The sequence below is a fragment of the Alosa alosa genome, chromosome 11, assembly GCF_017589495.1.
Source record: "Alosa alosa isolate M-15738 ecotype Scorff River chromosome 11, AALO_Geno_1.1, whole genome shotgun sequence".
NCBI classification, from domain to species: Eukaryota; Metazoa; Chordata; class Actinopteri; order Clupeiformes; family Clupeidae; genus Alosa; species Alosa alosa.
The window spans coordinates 26,961,914-26,981,913 of record NC_063199.1 but is presented as its reverse complement, the minus strand read 5'-3'; the positions used below and the strand labels follow the sequence as shown (position 1 = coordinate 26,981,913).

Genomic DNA, 20,000 nt, shown 5'->3' with positions numbered 1-20,000 from the left:
TCATACTGCTCTAGTCTCACCCAGACTCATGACTCATACTGCTCTAGTCTCACCCAGACTCATGACTCGTACTGCCTGTCTCATCTAGACTCATACTGCTCTAGTCTCACCCAGACTCATGACTCATACTGCTCTAGTCTCACCCAGACACATGCTGCTCTGCCACCCTGCTGCTCTCAGGCATGGTGCTAAGTACAATAGGTGCTAACTCACGTAGGTACAATTGCAGCAAGTATTTTTATGGCATATAATTTGTGCTGCTGTATCTCTACATGGTTTACAGACAGCTATGCATGTAACTGTGCATGTGAATGTCATGTTGGACGTGTACCAGGTTCACTGTCCATACCTACCTATCGCAAAGTATATTCTTGCAGGAATGGAGAGTGATTGTGTATGCATACTGTATAGCATGCGTGTGTATATGCATATGTGTAGATATCTGTGTCTATGCACATGTCATACTGTGATTTCAGTAGGCTGTCTGTGTGTTTCATATGTCTGTGTATTTACCACATGGGAAATTTCAGCACTGTGTGTGTCTCTGTCTCTCTGTGTTTGTGTGTGTGTTATTATGCACATGTGCACGAATGAGTGCTTGACTGGCAAATGGGCAGCTTCAGCAGTCCCCACCACCTGTGTGTTTGTGTGTTTGTGTGTATGTGTGTGTTTGTGTGTTTGTATGAGTCTATCTCCTTTGCCATCAGACCTCTCCAAACACAAGAGCAAAACGAATTTCCACTTTCCAATTTCTCCCTTTAATGGCTCTGCTTCTGCGTGCTGACAGATCGCACACACACACACACACACACACACACACACACACACACACACACACACACACACACACACACACACACACACACCTTGCATTTTCCAAAAGGAGATAAGACTCCAATATCGCCTCTGTGTTTTCTATTTGTCTGAAATGATAAACTCCCTGATACAGTAGTGCTGATTCTCCATTCTGCACCCTACCTAATGCCTTTGTCTTTCTCCATACATACACACACACACACTATATATATATATAGATATATATATATATATATATATTTATGTACACACATATATATATACAAACACACACACACATACACATACACGCACACACCCACACACACTTTCTCACAGTGTCTTTTTGTCTTTTCCTGATCGATGCTTGTTTTGATGCAACAATTGGTCCAGATATTCATCCAGAGGGCTGGCATAGGCCCACAACTAAACCAGTCAGAGAGAGGATCCTCAGGGCCAGATGTACTAACGCGTTTGTGCCCACTTCAGGCGTATTTGTTTCACAACGTGCGTGTAAAGTCATTGCGAGGTATGTACAAACAGGCCGCAATGATGTAAAAGCGCAAACTGCCTGTCGCGGGAGCTGAACATGGCTAATTGCGTTTTTCGTGTCATGCATATGCATTCATGGGAGGATCCAGGGGAAAGTGGGAGTTTAGCGTAAAAAGATGGGAGGGGAAGTGTAAAGAGCGCTTAATTATGTATTCCGCGGTATGTAAAATTTGTTATATAATTATAAAATATTATAAAATTTGTTATATTATTATAAAATATGTTGTATAATTATGTACTTCTGCCTTGTAAAAGCAGGTGTTAATAAGAGAACCTTTCAAAGACAACAGAATCGCTATTTAGAGCACCAATTTTGTAAGTATTTGTACTATCAAAAGCAACCTTAACTTTCGTTGGCCTTTTGAATGTCTTACTTTCACTTTCACGTCATTCACTTAAACTTTCCTACTTGATTTGACCAATTTTCCATAGCCTACGTGCACAAGTACATTGAGTAAAACTACTGATCTTCATTATCCCCCTGCTTGTTGACATCTTATCATGTATGGTATAATTTCATGATCGCTAAACGTTTGATTTGTTTTAATGTTGTCATCAGTTAACTTCATTCAACTGCACTTGTATAGGCTCTGCCATTCAGTTGTGGACGTTCGTAAATTGCGTTTATGGGAACAGAAAGGCAGAGAAAGGCGCAGTTTACACCAGTTTGATAAATACGACGGAAACTTTGCAGGTTGCGCTGCTTAGGTCTGACAGCGTTCGCAATCTGCTGTTTGTCCATGATGCTGATAACGCTACGTTCGCAAATGTACATACATCTGGCCCTCAGTGAGGGAAACCAGGAGTTGGCCCTTTGTTGTGATTTAAATGTGAATTTCTTCAGGTCAGCAGAGTCCTGGGAGGTAGGGGAGAGGACAGGGGGTGTTGGAGTGAGTGTGTCGGCAGCCTTGCTCATAGACGCATGGCTGGGGTCGGATCAACGCACAACCTCCTGATCGATTCTGTCAGCCCGCACTGATCGTGGGCATGTCATCTTTGGGCAGAAGTCAAACGTGAGGTTGGCACCCTGTCATTACAATCCACTTCTCCCAGCGGGCATCTTTGTAAGTGTGAAAGCATGATGGCAGGGAGTAGCGTGAGGTGTCTGATAAGAATCCCGCACGCACACAGGGACACACAAAAGCAGACTGGACACACACAGTCTGCAGCCTGGCTGATGTAGAGGAGGATGAGGAAGATGGGGCAGACTACAGATGGAGCAGGATACAAGAATTTGTATATTAGGTTGAAGTATAATAATAATAAGCTTTATTTTTATAGCACCTTTCATACACAGAATGCAGCTCGAAGTGCTTTACATTTGAAGCATGTAACACAATAATAGTCAGTCATTATCAATCACTTTTCTTCATTGCTGAGGCCGTTTATGATCCACTCAGCAACATATAAAAAATATAAAAAATAACATGTCATAAGACTGGCAGCCTTAACCCTTAACCCCCCCCATAAGCACACCATATGGCAACTGTGGCAAGGAAAAACTCCCATATTCCAGGAAGAAACCTTGAGCAGAACCTGACTTAATAGGGGGAGCCCATCTGCTTCTGGCTGGCTGTGCCCTCCAATGGCAGCAGATGTAGAATAATCTGAAAAAGTAGTCTACAGGATAAGATGAGTTAACTAAAAGCTTTCCTGTACAGGTATGTTTTCAGATATTTTAAAAAAAAATATTTACTGAACTCGCCTGCTTGATGTACAGAGGCAGGGTGTTCCATAGTTTTGGGGCATAATGGATAAAAGCAGCTTCCATAGGCCAAGAGTACAGGTATCATCAGATAACGAGTCGTTATTCCAACCAACTGCCTAGATTATTCTCTATGCAATCACTGGGCCACATCATGAACACACACACACACACACACACACACACACACACACCAGGTGACTCAGGACATTGATTGAGCTGCTAATAAATTGATTGACTGAGCAAATTAATTGATTAAGTATCCCCAGCGTCATGAACATGCCATAAGCTTGATTGGGATCGGGCGTAGCCTGGTGTGACAAATGGAAGTGCCTCCAATGGCAATGTCATTGTCCTGGTACACTACTGTAAGTGCAGGACATTTGTTCTAACCCCTTCTTATTGGCCACTCTGAGTCTGCACATTATACTAAATATTCCTCTAAGATTGAGTATTTCCTTAATGTAACAGAAAATATGTTTTCCCAATTCTGCTCAGTTGCTTTATGGGTAATCACATCTGTCAGGACTGCTCTACATCCATAGCCTTGTTGACACCAGACCCTTCTCAGTTGAGCTTGGGAATGGGTCTGGAAAAGGTTAATTGACTTTCGACTTCCAGCAGGAGCAAAACTAGGAGCATAACTACCAAATCATTTCAGAAGTGTAGCAGTCTTGAAAGCGAAGGTTTTAAATGCAGATGTATACTCAATCCCAAAGAAATACATGTCCATGGCGCATAAGCGATTGTATTTGCGTGCCCGTGTTTTAGGGACATTGAAAATGGCAGAGCAAATCTCAAATTTGCCGAAGGTTCATATCTGTATTCCGAGGCTACTACCTCCATATCCTATCAGATGAAACTGATGGAACTGGTGAAAGTCCGCACAGACTAAATGTGCAGTGGCATTGTAGTTTCCCCAAACCAGAGCAAATAACACAGAGACTTACAGTATCACAGTGTGAAGTGCTGTGAAAGAAACTGCCAGTGTCTGGTCTGTTTGATGTAATTTACCAGGCAGACTCTGACAGCCATTAATGGATTCATTATATCTTTTTGGTTCATATAACTTGTAAATGATGATTGTGTCACAATGCTTTACACTTCAACAACAGTATTCTTAATTAAATCTAGAACAATCTCTCTCATACTGCGACAGTAATGTGTTTGGAGTTCACTGTTGCGGGCATATTCCTGAGGGTGGTAGAACAGGATTTAACTGTACTGATGAAAAAATAATAGAGACAAACCCCCTCTGATTCTACTCCCTCAGTTCCATGAGAAAGAAAGAAAGAAAGAAAGAAAGAAAGAAAGAAAGAAAGAAAGAAATAACATTTTTGTGTCTGTAGTTGTAACTGAGAGAAGCTGTGATTATGGATAAATGGGTGGATGGATGAATATATGGGTGGATAGGTGGATGAGTGGATTGGTGGACGAATGTATGGGTGGATGAGTGGATTGTTGGATGGTTGGATGAGTAAATTAATGTATTGGTGGATGGGTGGATAAGTGGATGAATGTATGGGTGGATGAGTGGATGAATGTATGGGTGGATGAGTGGATGAATGTATAGGTGGATGAGTGGATGTATAGGTGGATGAGTGGATGAATGTATAGGTGGATGAGTGGATGAATGTACAGTATAGGTGGGTGGGTGGATGAGTGGATGAATGTATGAGTGGATGAATGTATGGGTGGATGAGTGGGTGGATGGAGATGGATGGGTGGACAGATTAATTGGTGCATGTACTGTGTTATCAGGAAAAAGGCTTTCACCACCTCTAATGTTCATCACACAGCAGTGTGCATCGTACTGTCGGGATGGAAGGAAAAAAAGAATGAGTGGCGTCCCAGTCCTTAGAGAGAAAGAGTTTCAGAGCCTTCATCAATTATTGCTGTCAACAAAATGGCACTTACCCATGAAGGCAGAAAAAAAAAATCTCCAATGTTAGTTTTAAAGCTTTCGGTGATCAAATATTCATGATATGAGATTCCAAGCTAAATGAAAAATGGAGCTTAGCAGGCTTACATAGACTTAAAAGCCCATGTAAAATTTAAATAAGAATATATTTGATTGATTTCAACCCAAATCAAAGAGACATTTCCTAGCATAAATGCAAAGCCGCTAAGCCAGGTCCCCCATTCATGAAGGCTTTCCTCACTCAAGTGCAACCTGGCCGAACCATAGATGTGTTAGTGCTACCTGGGTGCCTGTGTCTGCAACAAGAGTCATTATCATATGTTGTAACCACCATATTTCCATTTACACGCTATTGCAGTCATTGCAAGTATCACATGACTAGCATAAAGAAAAAAAAAACTTTTTAGAATTTGACTTGACAGTCAATTGGAGAATTTCACATTTAATCCAATTTTGCCAGAGCAGAATTAATCGACTCTGCCATGAGGATTGGTTTATAGGCACAGTCTAAAAGCTCACATCACCTGAATCTTTGACAAACATGCATGAACCAAGCATTTTGTAAACAAGCATCTGATAATCTGTACAGTGTATCAAGTATACGGACATCGGTGTTAGTCATGCAGAGGAGGGTCCACCAGAGGGCCAGACATTAAAGCTGGTTTTCATACCAATCCATAAATTGTACCCTCATTTATAATTTGAAATGTAGTGTCATAATCTGCTAATTACTGCCTCTGTTTCCTGACAAGGGAAGGCGGAGATAAGCTGTGTAATTATACTTTTTGGGGGGAATTCGACAAGGAAGCATTATTATTCATTTGCTATTTCTCAACTTTCAATTCCCTCAGGCTCTTAACAATTATTCAGCACTGAATTCAATTATTTCAACTCTAATAATGTCCTATTTTCTTTCTTTCTTTTTTTCTTTCTTTCTTTCTTTCTTTCTTTCTTTCTTCCTTTTTTTCTTTCATTTATTATTTTTTTCTCTCTTGCTTTCTCTCTTTCTTTTGTTTGTTTTTTATCCATGTGCTGGTTTGGCCTCTGCTTCCTGTGTCAGAGAAGCAGATTATCAGATGCACTCCCATGTTCTACAGGACATTGATTCAGATAGACACACACACACACACACACACACACACACACACACAGACACACACCTACACACAGACACACACACCTACACACACACACACACACACACACACACATCATAGCAATGATGTTGTATTCAGATTCAGATAACCCAGCCCATTGTACGGAAGCAGGCTGGAAATCCACTCTAATTATACCCAGCCCATCCCAAACAAAGACTATCCATTATCATTTTTAATTGCAATGCTGATTGGTGCAGCTCTGTGTGTGTGTGTGTGTGTGTGTGTGTGTAGTTGTGTGTCTGTGTCAGTGGCAGGGATCTAAATGCCAACCAGATTATATTCGGAGACAAAGAACTGATGCTTTTCTTTGGCCTCAGGCCTGCCAGTAAGCCTGTGTTACATCAGGGACCTGGACTGAGACTTTGGCCAGGCTATCAGGCTATGCATTCCAGTTGGATTAAAGGATTTCTCCTTTAGTACTAAATACTGAACCAATAGCAATTCAGAGACACGCCTAATGCTATAGATAGATATTGAATGTGATACACCTGAAGCACGGTGTCTCTAAATGAGATATTTCCTCTTCCTGTTAATACAATATAGTTCAGGCTTTTTTATGCCAAAGGCTCTCCACCCTATCTCAGTGTTAAGAATTAAACAGTCAGCACTGTATTTAGATTTTTTTTTTTTTTAAAATGTGTCTATCACATAACCTGAGCAACTTTTAATATGTGTTGAAGTTGTATTTGAACTGCTTTGCCCTATTCTATATAAGTCCCTGTGGACACACCGTCCTTCTCTGATCAGTGTTGGTGTTTCTCCTGTAAGTGAAATGCACAAAAAAGCCTCGTAGAGAAATCATGTCTCTGTAGGGCTTGCAGTGGGATTCACTGATGTGCGTACTGTGTGTGCGTGCGTGTGTGTGTGTGTGTGTGTGTGTGTGTGTGTGTGTGTGTGTGTGTGTGTGTGTGTGTGTGTGTACTCGTAGAGAAATCATGTTTCTGTATGGCTTGCAGTGGGATTCACTGATGTGCGTACTGACTTTCCCATGTGTGCGTCTGTGTGCTTTGTAGTCACCGCTGCTCACTGATTGGTGAGGATTTGAACAGACAGTGGAAAAAGCCAGACCCAGTCCTCAGTCCCACCATCTACCATACCAAAGGGTTCCTGTACTACCTCAACAGCATCGGCAGGACGCCTCTGGTGAGAGCCCCGGATAAAATGTAGTACACACACACTCTCTCTCTCACAAAAAACACAAACACACACACACACACACACATACACACACAAACACACACACACAAACACAAACACATGTGCACACATAGAATCTCTCTCTCTCTCACACACACACACACACACACGCACACACACACATGCACACACACACACACACACATGCACACACACACATGCATGCACACACACACACACACACACACACACACACATGCACACACACACACACAAACACACACACACACACACACACAAAACACATGTGCACACACAGACTCATACATACACACACACGGGTACACACACAAACACATGTGCACACACAGACACACACATTGTCATATTCAGATACCCTCACCCAGTGTCAATCATAATGTACTTCAAGTCAGCTTTTGGATAAGGAAGGTCAAGGAATCACAGTGCAGGTTACGTCAGGTGGAATTGACTTCTGAAAGAGCTTGATGGGAGGTTAATCATACTATTCCAACTCATCTTAGTAGGTCATAGTAATGAATAGTAAGTGCAATGTTCAGAAAATCCATCGTCATGGTGATGATTGTTTTATCTGTCGTAACATGTTTATGACACAGTTATGGATCCTTTCAAGAGAGTTCCATTATCAGCATCATAGTTGGCCCCACAAGACTTCCTTTTTAACATTCCATATGTTATCTTAATGTAGAGGAAGTAGATTGGGGCCCAAATAGAACGTTCAAGCATTGTTTTTGTTTTTATTGATGAAAGGGTCTATAGCAGTGTTGTGACTGATGGTTTAGTCATGTGTTATCATCATATCTTCAGTTTCTTCCGTTTGTAGCTATATTTTCATGTTTTTCTAGACTGTATTGCCAGGAATTGAAAGAATTGGAGAGGGAGATTGAGAATGGGCCTGGTAACTGACCACAGGTGGGACTCCAACCTGGGTCTTAGCAGTCACTGGACCCGTGGCACTGCTGCTACCGTGCTGAAGCTCCCCCATCATACTTCAATGTCTTACCTCAGTGGTAGCTTTAAAAGCAATTTGTCTGGCACTAATTGAGAGCAATGTATTTTTTAATTTCTCTGGGGTTCCTGGCCTGCCTGCTGAAGAGCTGTTTACATATCGAATTAGCTTCTTTACTGGCCTCTTCGTCGCTGATCTTCAGCTACGCATAATTTGTTTTGGGTCAAGACACAAGACATGCTCTCAAGAAAGACCAGGTGTCTCTCCGTGTCCCGGTGTTTCCCTGTGTCCACGTTTAACAGACTTTTGCTTAATTCTTCGCCTCCAATTCACCGTGCTTTAGTTGCCGCGATGCAACCTATTTGATCTCTGGCGCAGAACGCTGAGGTCGTTGGTTTGGTGAGTTGCTTGTCTGGAAGTTTCAGGGCCTTTTTGCCAGCAGCAGCGGCAGCAGCACGTTGGCAGTCCTCCACTGCCATCCCTTCACAGTGGAGATAATGTATCGGATCAGGCAGGCAACCAAAGGCATCTAGCAGCCTGGCCAATCCGTTTGTCTGAGTGCCCCCGACGGACCAAATGTTTTCCTCTATAATGTGACAGTAAATTAGAACGGAGTAAAATGCCGACTGATTGCCAAGAGCAATTTGATAAACACGTGCAAAGAGTTGGGGAGGATGCAATTAATTACTCAGCTTTGTTGGTTTCGATATCTTCATAGCAGCTGCCAGTTGTCAGTTAGTTTTTGAGGACAGTCCAATTTTTCTCTGCTCACAAAACTGTGTATGTGACCAACATAAGAGATCCATCTGTTCAAAAAGGCAGGAAGTGTGAAAGTTTCATACAAGCAGTGATGCTGTAGCTGGTTGTCTGATTTCCATCTCTAGGACCTTTTTTGCTTGCTAATTTATGTTTAGCTGGTCATTTAGCTGGTTATGTCATGCCAAGTGGATGATTTAGCTGTTTGTTTTGTGGTTAGCCAGTTGGATAATGTTGCTCATCAGTTGCTTTAAAGCTACAGTAGCTGCACACTAATCAAAGGAGATAGCCACCATTTGTCCCTCTCAAATTGTGATAGTTTTCTAGTGATAGTTGGTAGTTGGGATTCATTTTCATGGACTTCTACATGGACCTGCAATCCTACAGTGCTGCCTACACTAGACACTGTACAATGAGCTACACTGTTCTTAAAGGTGCCATGTGTAATGTCCGCCAAAAAATCAATTCATACTCCACATTCCATAAAAGATGGGGGCAGTATACCTCCAGAAAGTGAAATGGTCTACCCCAGAGTAACAACCGACAAACGTGTATTGCAGTTTGGCTGGCGGTTATGTTGCCCGCATACCGCCTCCAATGGCCGAAACTGGTATTATGATACCTGTCGGGCTGTGGCTAGTAATTTAGCATGCTAATTCAGGTTGATTCCTCTGCAGCACAATACCTTGTCATTTTTTTAATGACATCATCGCCCTTATTTCTTCTCATTCTTTTGATGCGTGTAGCTAATTTTTTGGATATTTTTACCTCAATTCTTACACATGGCACCTTTAAATATATTAATAACAAATAAGTGGCAAAAATAAAAAAGCAAATATTGGTGGACATGTGGGTAAGACATTAGAATCAGAAGGGCAGAACTCTGTAACACCTGACCTGAACACACACCTTCATACGAGTGGCATAACCTGGTCATAATCCTGTTATGCCATGCATGCATTGTTTCAGTGATTTAATTGGTAATTGTCATGACTCTTTGATGCAATTATGGCTGAATAGTGTGACATTTAGTGGTTGAAATGAAATGAAAACTTCAGGAGCTGTCATTATAATTGTAGATAATGATAAAATACACTCATTCAAGTCATTGTCCGTCGGTTGTGATTGCATGTGTAACATCTGAAATAGTGTGTGTATGGTATAATTTTTTCAGTTTATTGAAATCAAGTTCAATGCATGTGATACTCATAGTACTGCATTGTACACACAGTAGATACCGGTATGTGGATGTCAGAAGTGGAAGAATATTAAATTAAGTAAACTATGTGTGTCTCCATGTATTCAAACAGCCAGAGTCCCACTGAATAAGTAACTTAATTATATTTTCAGCCAACAGACATTTCAAATCACAGAACACATTGTGTAAATATGGCTTTATTAAAGTGCTGCATCTTCTCCCCTTCTAGTCACATATTACTTCTCATTCATATTGAATGTTCCTCTGTTGTGGAACTATTGTACAGTGTTTAACTCCACTTTGAGGCAGGAGAATATATTATCTTTATTGTAATTTAGGTAACACTTTACTTAACGGGTGAGTTCATAACACATTTATAGCAGCTGTCAGAAACTGCACATAAAGCATTCATGACTGTTTCATGAGACATGACTCAGCATTCATACCAAACCTTTCATGAATGTGGAAGACAGAACGATGACAACTTGTCAAAATAAAAGTCCAACAATCGAATACTTCCATTTCACACACATAAGTAGACTTCATAAGATATTCATGAAATATTTACAAAGGCTGGATAGATTAAATGAATGGTATCCAGGTTACACAAATACGGGTCAGCTGAATGTACTGTAGGCTAGTTTAACTCCCAGTGTTAAACTCAGGTTTTAAATTTGCCTCCAATATTTCATAAAGGATACCATTAATTTAAAGGGGAACTTGGCAACTATTTCAACGTAATAAACCCGTTTAGAAATCATTTGATGGTTAAATGACCTGTTCTGGTGAAAATAGTGACTTTTCCCCGCTGCTAAGCTAGTCCCCCAGGCGGAAAACCAACCTTGCAACATTGAGACTACCGTCCCGAAAGAGAAGTGAGAAAACAAGAAACTTTGTTTTTGTAAACTTTCCATTACCTTTTTCCACAGTTTGATATATATATAAGTCTACCCTTTATCGAATGTCACTTTATTATACAAGTTGTGAAGTATTCATAATCACTGAGTTTAACACTGAGAGGTAAACTAGCCTACATTCAGCTGACCCGTATTTGTGAAACCTGGAACGGTTGGACATTCCCAGTAACAAAAGATGAGAAATCATCTGCAAAGGTTACATAATAAAACAAATACATTTTTATGAAACAAAAATTATTTGCTTGACCATGTTCTGTCTTTTTGGAACTGGACTAGCCCATTGACTCAGATGTGACGTGATCAGGTGATGTAAGAGGTTTGGAACAAAAACGGCAATGCTGCTTTGCGGTTGTTGGACTTTTATTTTGACAAGTTGTCGTCGTTCTAACTTCCACATTCATGGTAAAGGTTTGGTATGAATGTTGAGTCATGTCTCATGAAACAGTCATGAATGCTTTATGTGCAGTTTATGACAGCTGCTATAAATGTGTTATGAACTCACCCGTCAAGTAAAGTGTTACCGTAATTTATATATCTGATCTGTTTATTATAGAGCTCACACACTGACAACTCTTGACTGACATTTCTTCATAGTGGAAATAATGTGTTGGTGGATCAGTCATTGAACCAAAGCCACCCAGTGGTTTGGCTAATGCATTTCTATAATGTTTAACATCAGCCTAGGCCTGTTGTGCCTGCGAAACCCACAGATGCAACAACACATTAAAGTAATACAATGTAGCATGTCCTGTTTTTTATCAATTTTCAACATCGCTGATACCCATTGAGTGCTAAGGGAGCACCCAGTTAGTCTAAAACCTATGAAAAGCATTGAGGAATGCAGTTCCGCCATTGCAGATAAATTAATAATAAATATATTCTTTCATACCAACGATATAGCGTAATGATATTGTTAAAATAAATGGTGCGTTAATTTTTCGCATGTACAGAGGTGACCAAGAATCTAGCAATTCTTGTCCAAAAAGTGTTGCTACACCACGATACTCAATATCATTTCCCCCCGTTGCACTGACACTGGATTTTAGGGTTCCCCCACCTGCCAAATCCCACTTTAACCACTGGTAACATCGAAATGAGTCTGAAGTCTTTAAGGTCAAAGACCTACATTGTGTTGCTTTAAATACAAAACCTCTTTCTACGGACTCAGTGGCATCTAACACACACACACTCTGCATTTTCCTTTATTGAATACAATTACAGATTTACAAATGAGTTGAACTGCAGTTAATTTATCATGCCTGTAATCATAGCACTTACCTGACCAGAATTGTGTCGTTATGAAGCTCAAATATGATTGTCTGAAACAACCAATTAGCGGATGCAGATTGCCGTTTAAAAAACTGAGCAGTCAGTCATGTACATTAACAAGGTGGATTCAATTAGTAACCTCCTGTCAGACAAACAGCAGTTGATTAGAGTGAACTTCTTGACACCATTGTTTCAATGATACATCCACTCGCACCCCACCAAAGTCTGCTCAAAAAGCACTGTCTTCACACCACTGAGTTATGACACCACTGTCCACATTCATAATATTATCTTCCCATCATTTACATTTATAAAGTATATTTTTGGGGGCTTTTATGCCTTTAATGCGACAGGATAGTGGAGATTGACAGGAAATGAGTGGGAGAGAGAGTCGGGGTGGGATTCGGAAAGGACCACAGGGCAGGAATCGAACTCGGGTCGCCAGCGTACGGTGCAGGTGCCCCAGCCAGTTGCGCCACAGCCTTTTACATTTATATTTCTTCATTTTAGCAGACACTTTTATCCAAAATCGACTTACATTATGTCAATTATTACAAGGGCCCCAGAGCAACTCGGGGTTAGGTGCCTTGCTCAAGGGCACAACGGTGGAAGCTGGGAATTGAGCCCACAACTTTGCAGGCTACTGCATGCTAGCCCAGCTCCTTAGCCACTACACTACCACCACCCATCATCACTCTGTCTGATGCAGCTGATTTCAGACCACCACCATGTGTCCACAACACCTCTGTCTCCATAACATCACTATCTATCCAAAACGTTTTGTCCACTTGACCCCTGACCCCACCTGTGTCCTCTACGGTATATACCATTGTGACTCTCATGACCACTGTGTCCACTGCATAATGACACAAAGGATTCTAAAGCGCAGCGCATATTGGCGCCATCATTTTCAACTGACAAGCATTCGATAAGAAAGAACTGAATGGTAATCCACATGGCAGAGGTGAAAGGGTTTGATGGTGGTGTGCGGGGTTGTATTGCAAACAGTGCAATCTGAGTAATTGAATGTCCAAAGCAGAGTGCACCAGAATCATGCCCATACCGATGTGTTTTTGTGTCTGAGTCTAATGTGTGTGTGTGTTCCTAGAGCACCTAACAAGTCTGCTCCATTTAGGAATGCTCTTTTACATCAGAATCAAAAAAAAAGTTGGTCTTACTTCTTCAACAGAGAAACTTGGGAGTCAACCACCATGTTTTGTTATGTTGCCTATGGAAACAATGTGAAATGGTTGAGGGAATGATATGGGAGGAAGACATGGTGAGGTGAATGGTGCAGTAACTAAAGCAATAGATGCATAACTAACTGACTGATTAACTGGCTGCTGTCCTTGTTGGCAGGTGTTCTGTGATTACCACGGCCACTCCAGGAAAAAGAACGTCTTCCTCTACGGATGCAGTATGAAGGAGACACTCTGGCAGTCAGGCTCCTCAGTCGACACGGCAACACTCAAGGAGGACCCAGGATACAGGGTATCGTTTAAATTTTTCTAATGATCCTCACCCCAAAACCCCACATTCTTCAGCCCAAAATTCCTTTCTATCATCATGTGATAGACAATAAAGTTGTTTGTATCCTTAATTATTTCTGCTGATACAAATACAAGTATACAACACAGTATAGTCCGTGTAGTACTGTTTTTATTTACTGTATGACAACACTATTGTTCATTTTTTAACATGATCAATGAAATGTCTCAGGGAAAAATATATACAAGCACAGCAATTTATTTTAGGTGCCTCTCTCACGCTCCTGTTGATTAATGGCGGCGATAATACTTTCTGATGAGTCATGATCTGTTTCTCTTAGACGATTCCCAAGACTCTGGATCGTATCGCGCCAGCGTTCTCCTTCAACAGCTGTAATTACCTGGTGGAGAAGTCCCGAGCGTCCACGGCCCGAGTGGTGGTGTGGAGGGAGATAGGCGTCCTCCGGAGCTACACCATGGAGAGCACCTACAACGGCTGCGACCAGGGCATCTATCAGGTTAGTGTTACGCCAAACACGCATCGCCAAACACGCGCACACACACACACACACACACACACACACACACACACCAGGGTTGTGCACAATTCGAATTGCAATTCTGCTTCCTGTTTGCTACCTCAATTGAAATGCAAGTGAAATTCAAGAATTGAGTTGGAATTTAAGAGACAGTTTCAATTCATTTTTGGAATTTTGCACAAGCCTGACACACACACAATCAGACAGAGAGACAGACAGATGGATGGACAGACAGACAGACAGATAAACAAAGGGATGGACAGATGGGTGGGCAGACAGACAGACAGACAGACATGCTATACATACCTAGAGACAGACAGAAAGACAGACAGACATGCAGGCATTTAGATAAAGGGACGGCCAGGTGGGCCCAACTCCCAGCACAGGCCAGAGCCATGAAACATGCTGGTACACCCCACCCCCCATAGGCACTGCAGCTCCATCACACTCCTCCAACACAATCATTGTGCTCAGTAGCAAACATGTCCAGTAGGAAGACTTCCGTGCCTCTTTTGTACACATTCATTCATAAACATTACTGATCTCCCCCCTCCACTTAACCTCCTCACTCACTCACACACATCACTTGTCTCTTCTAAATCTGTCTTTGCTTTTCTGGACTTGGCTGCAACCCATGTTAAATAAAACAGTGCAGAATAAAGTAAAATATGGATGTGGATGAGGATCCGTCTGGCATTAGTCTCCCACCGCTGCGTTCCCTTTAATTTTCATCAGAATGAGAGACGTGGAACTTCTACAACAGGGCTCAGTTTCAGAGACATTTGCATGTTGTAAGATAGCTCGCTAGCTTACCCACCACAAGTGACGTTGTGTGAAAGTCGGCATCATGTTTTTAAGATTCATAAGCACAGGCCATGGAAGGAAGAAAATGCAACATGTACTTTACATCATGTAATTTAAAAACACAGAATTTTGACATAATATTATGTGTCCCAGTGTGCATAATATTGGTTGCAAACTGCATATTTGAGAGTAGAATAAATCACACCTCAGACCACAGAAAGTATAAAAATACTGTTTTATGCAGCTTTTTTGTAATGTAAATGTTTTTGGTTGCACACCCAGGACTTCTGTGTCTCATGCTTCTCAACTTCATTTGCATGACATTGTGAGCCTGTGTAGTTGAATTTCATGAGCCAGAGAAACACCTGAGACAGAAAGAAAAACAATTTATTAAGTCCAGATCGACTGGGCGATTTGAGTCTTGTCAATTGCCTTTCATCCAATGTGAGAATCAAGCTAAACTAGAAACAACTTTGTATAGATGATGCACTAGTGTGTAGATTCATTATTTAGCAATGACTAGCATTATCTGAACAAAATGTCCAAACTGTTCCACTGGTGTGACTATATTTTTTTTTGTAAAAGATGGATTCTGTATAATGAAGTCAAATCACATTCCCGATTTGTTTGTTAGCATTAATTTTCATGAACAGAGCACAAGAGTCATGATCAAACCAGAGTAGTGAAATTAAATAAATGATATTCATCCCCAGATCATGCTGACCTACTGTGCTATAAATACTTGTGGAACATGTTAAATTACTCAGGATGAATATATGAATATGTGAGGAGTGAGCAGGGTTCTGTCTGGATCTCAAGAGGGGGAGCCACACATGTCATTCAGCCGTGAAGTACAACTGCACCTTTTCTAATGACAGGCCTTCCAAAACGAGGACACACACACACAGACACACACGTATGCACGCATGCACACACAAACCCACACACACATATCACCCTAGTCCTGTTATCTCTCTCTCTCTCTCTCTCTCTCTCTCTTTATTTACCCCCCTGCCCCCACTCACACACACACACACACACACACACACACACACACACACACATACACATCTCATCCTCTGCCCACAGACCTTTCAATAGTGGTGCACACACTCCCACACACTGTCCTGTTTGATACTTGCATTATTTACTCTATCCTTTGTCCTCAGCTCCCACTTCTGACAACTGCTCCTCCAGCCTCTGCTCCTACTCTGCCTGTCACACACACACACACACACACACACACACACACACACACACACACACACACACACACACACACACACACACACATGCAACACACACACACACACACACATACACACACACAAAAAAAACACACATTTGAAAACCTTTCACTAGCTAACCCAAACACAGAGCATAGTCTCATGAGGGTTGTATCTGAAATGATTTTAGTACTGAGCTGCATTTTTAGAAAGTGTAAAGAGTTTGGAATGGGTGTCTGGGGTTGGAGCTTTGTTTTCTGTCTGCTGGGCCGACCAGGACCAATCGGGTAATTACTTGTTTTGTGTTTATTGGTTGGTAATAACTGTCTGGGGGGTGGGGGTTATAGTCAATAGAGTGCAGTTTGAATTGAGTATGAACTGTCAAACAACACGGACAACAACTCAACACGAAAAACAATTTGGTACTTTTATAAGACTAAGGATATTGGTTTTAGGAGTACATAATATGTCTCTCTTTAAAAAATACTCATTTACGAGTACAAATTGGGAAGTAAAGTTTTGAGTTCTCATACAGATACTTTTGTAAAGCTTTTAGCCAGGGAGCTTCTGATGGATTATGCTATGTATAGTTGCTATGAGTACACAAGTTGTTGTCGCTGACCACAGGGTCAAGGTTGCACTTTTTTTCAGACATCTCATACGAAAATAATTTGATCAGTTAGTAAAAAATGTGACAAATGTATAGTCTGTTGTGACTATGACTATATCTGTAAGCATTCCTTTAGCCTTAGCCCCGAGCAGGGAAGAAGACCCCATCACTGTCTGAGGTGCTGCCTATCTCTCTGTCTATCTATCTATCTATCTATCTATCTATCTATCTCTCTCATGAGCTCTTCCGTGGCTTCCGTGCACATGATGACTGGTAAATGATATTTAATGAACGCAGAAGTGTGTGTGCAAAATGAGTAGCCTAATCCCTGTTTACCTGTGTCAGGCCTATTGCCACGGGCCTGTTGGCTGTAGTGATTTATGGACCCTTTCAAGAGAGTTCCATTATCAGCATCATAGTTGGCCCCACAAGGCTTCCGTTTTAACATTCCATATGTTATCTTAATGCAGAGGAAGTAGATTGGGGCCCAAATAGAATGTTCAAGCATTGTTTTTGTTTTTATTGTTGAAAATGTCCATAATCACACTAGTGGTTTCTCTGGGACCGATAGCTCCGCCCACCACAGAACATTGGTGGGACTGTGGAGAGGAGCACCACCCGTTACATCTTACCCTGCTTTGATTGGCTCATGGAATGCCTCAGTAGCCTTGGGGTTCTAGCTGATGTGGAAAAGCCTGGAGCTTTACCCCGTTACAGTTTTTCTCAGTCGCTTTGGTGCTATTCTCACATCACTATTAACTTTTGCACAGCAGTTAGTGCATTTCTCAAAACAATTAGTGCAAACTGCAAAACCTGCAAAATGTGGATGACCTGCAAAAGCACGTCACTTGCTCAAAATGGATAGTCCATCCCTCAAAAGCAGGTATTAATGTCAATGAAACTGTCAGTGTCATCAAAATGAGAAGTCTTGACACCATCGTTTATGAACAAGATAGTAAAATGGCTTTGTCATGTTTTCATTATGACAGTTCTCTCAGTGTTTTCCAATGCAAAAAAAAAAGGTCAGAACTCGGTGACACTACCTGGACATGCTCAAGACAGCACTATACAGTACTTGTACAGCCATTTGAAAACTACAGTAAAGTTACACATTGCTGTAGTTAGGGGAGTAAGTGAGTACAAAACACTGAGTAAGTTTACTGTATGCTCTTTTTGCAATTCCACAGCATTGTGACAGAATTTAATAACTAGTTCAACAATTTTGTATGTAATGACTCAAGCAATGAAATGAAGACTATTAGTTTTACTGGGAACGACTATTCAGCATCCATAAGTATAGTTCATTTTGACTGACATGACATTTAAGCAAATGATAATGTTAAAAAACAGCAGCGAATTGTATGAAAGCAACTGATACATGTCCAAAAGCATTTGCAATTTGTTCAGAGGAAGGAGAAATTGCTACTATGATGTGCACAAATGACTAAATGTTGTGGAGGCTGAACTAATAGTTATGAGAATTTTCATTCTGATCTGAAAAAAGCACCAAAGCGACTGAGAAAAACTGTAATATAGCCGTGGCAGACAGTAATGGGAGTAGTCAGATGGCGTGTTCCCTCAGTGGCCTGTCGATGGCCGATAGTGGATAAGTGTGGAGCATGGATCTCTAAACAACACACACACACACACACACACACACACACACACACACAAAACACAGCTTATTGGCTTCATTTGTGTGTAAACGTAAGCTATGGTTGATACACTCATAGATACTCATAAACACACTTACAGTAGACTTTGCTTACTGGTTGCATGGTTGAGTAAACATAGGGGATGGACACACACACACACACACACACACACACAGCACATACTGACTGCATTAGTGGGTAAATGTTGGGATGTGGCCTAATGAATCAGAAAATCACACGTTTCATTAAGGGGAGTTGGAGAGGCAGGTGGCAGGCCAGATGTTTGCTCTTAAAGGCTGGCCGTGAGCCTGAGCAAGTGCCTGATTAAAAAAGTCTGTACTGATCTTCGGCCGGGATGTCAGTGGCCTGGCAGACCGTTGGAGTGCACCAAGGGGGCCGGGAACTCCGAGCAGAACCTGACGGTACTCTTTCCGACGGACGGATCAGCACCACTGGCTCCAGCAGAACCCCGCTCGGAGTCCATTTATGCCAATTAGAGGTGGTGGTGAGACGTGGAATTGGCTTCAGGATTTGGCCGGAGACGGTTCATTATCCCTCTCAGACGACCGGCCGGTGAGTCACAGGCGGGGGAGGTCAGATCCGAAAAAAGGACAGAGGAGCAGAGAGGAGAGAGAGAAGGAGATAAGATAGGGGGAATATGAGGAAAGAAGGAGGGGAGGGGGGGGTGAGAGGAGGAGATATGATGGAGAAGTAGAGATGGATGTGGATGAAGGGAGAGGATGAGTGAAAGAAGAAGAATGAGAGGACAGGGAGAAGATGGAAGACAAGAGAGAAAAACAAAGGACAGAAATCAGATAAAAAAAAAAGAGAAGAGAGAAGTTGAGAGAGAGAGAAAGAGAGAGAGACCATACTTGACTGACAGTGATGAGTACAGGCTGCTGGAGGTGGTGGTGTTTTGGTGATTGTTAATTATATGTCAATCCTGAATTATAAACACACACACAAACATACTTAAGAAATCCCATGTGCATAATTATTATTGTATTGTAGCAGAATTATTATTTTTTAAAACCCTATTGTCATTTGTTATGTCTGTTCAGCACAAGCCCATTCTGTAAAAGTTTCCTATCTCAAAAGCATCACATCACATGGGTTTTTGGTGGTTATGAATATTTCATTTAGTTAATTTCTTTATTATTTATTCAGTATTTTCATCTGTTTATTTCTACATTTATTGTTTCATCTTTTATTTTGCAATTCCTTTGTATGTCTTTAGCAAATCAATTGCCCTCTCAGGTGACCTTCTTCTGACTTAAACTGCTG

General features: G+C 41.4%; 1 protein-coding gene across 1 annotated transcript in view; it reads left to right on the top strand.

Moving 5' to 3' along the window:
• Positions 1-20,000, top strand: part of LOC125302820 (cytosolic carboxypeptidase 4) — a 137,782-nt gene that overhangs the window by 99,810 nt on the left and 17,972 nt on the right. The window contains exons 23-25 of the mRNA XM_048256140.1: positions 7,144-7,273; positions 13,755-13,886; positions 14,224-14,400. Coding sequence (XP_048112097.1) covers positions 7,144-7,273; positions 13,755-13,886; positions 14,224-14,400 — 439 coding nt within the window. The remainder of the gene's footprint in view (positions 1-7,143; positions 7,274-13,754; positions 13,887-14,223; positions 14,401-20,000) is intronic.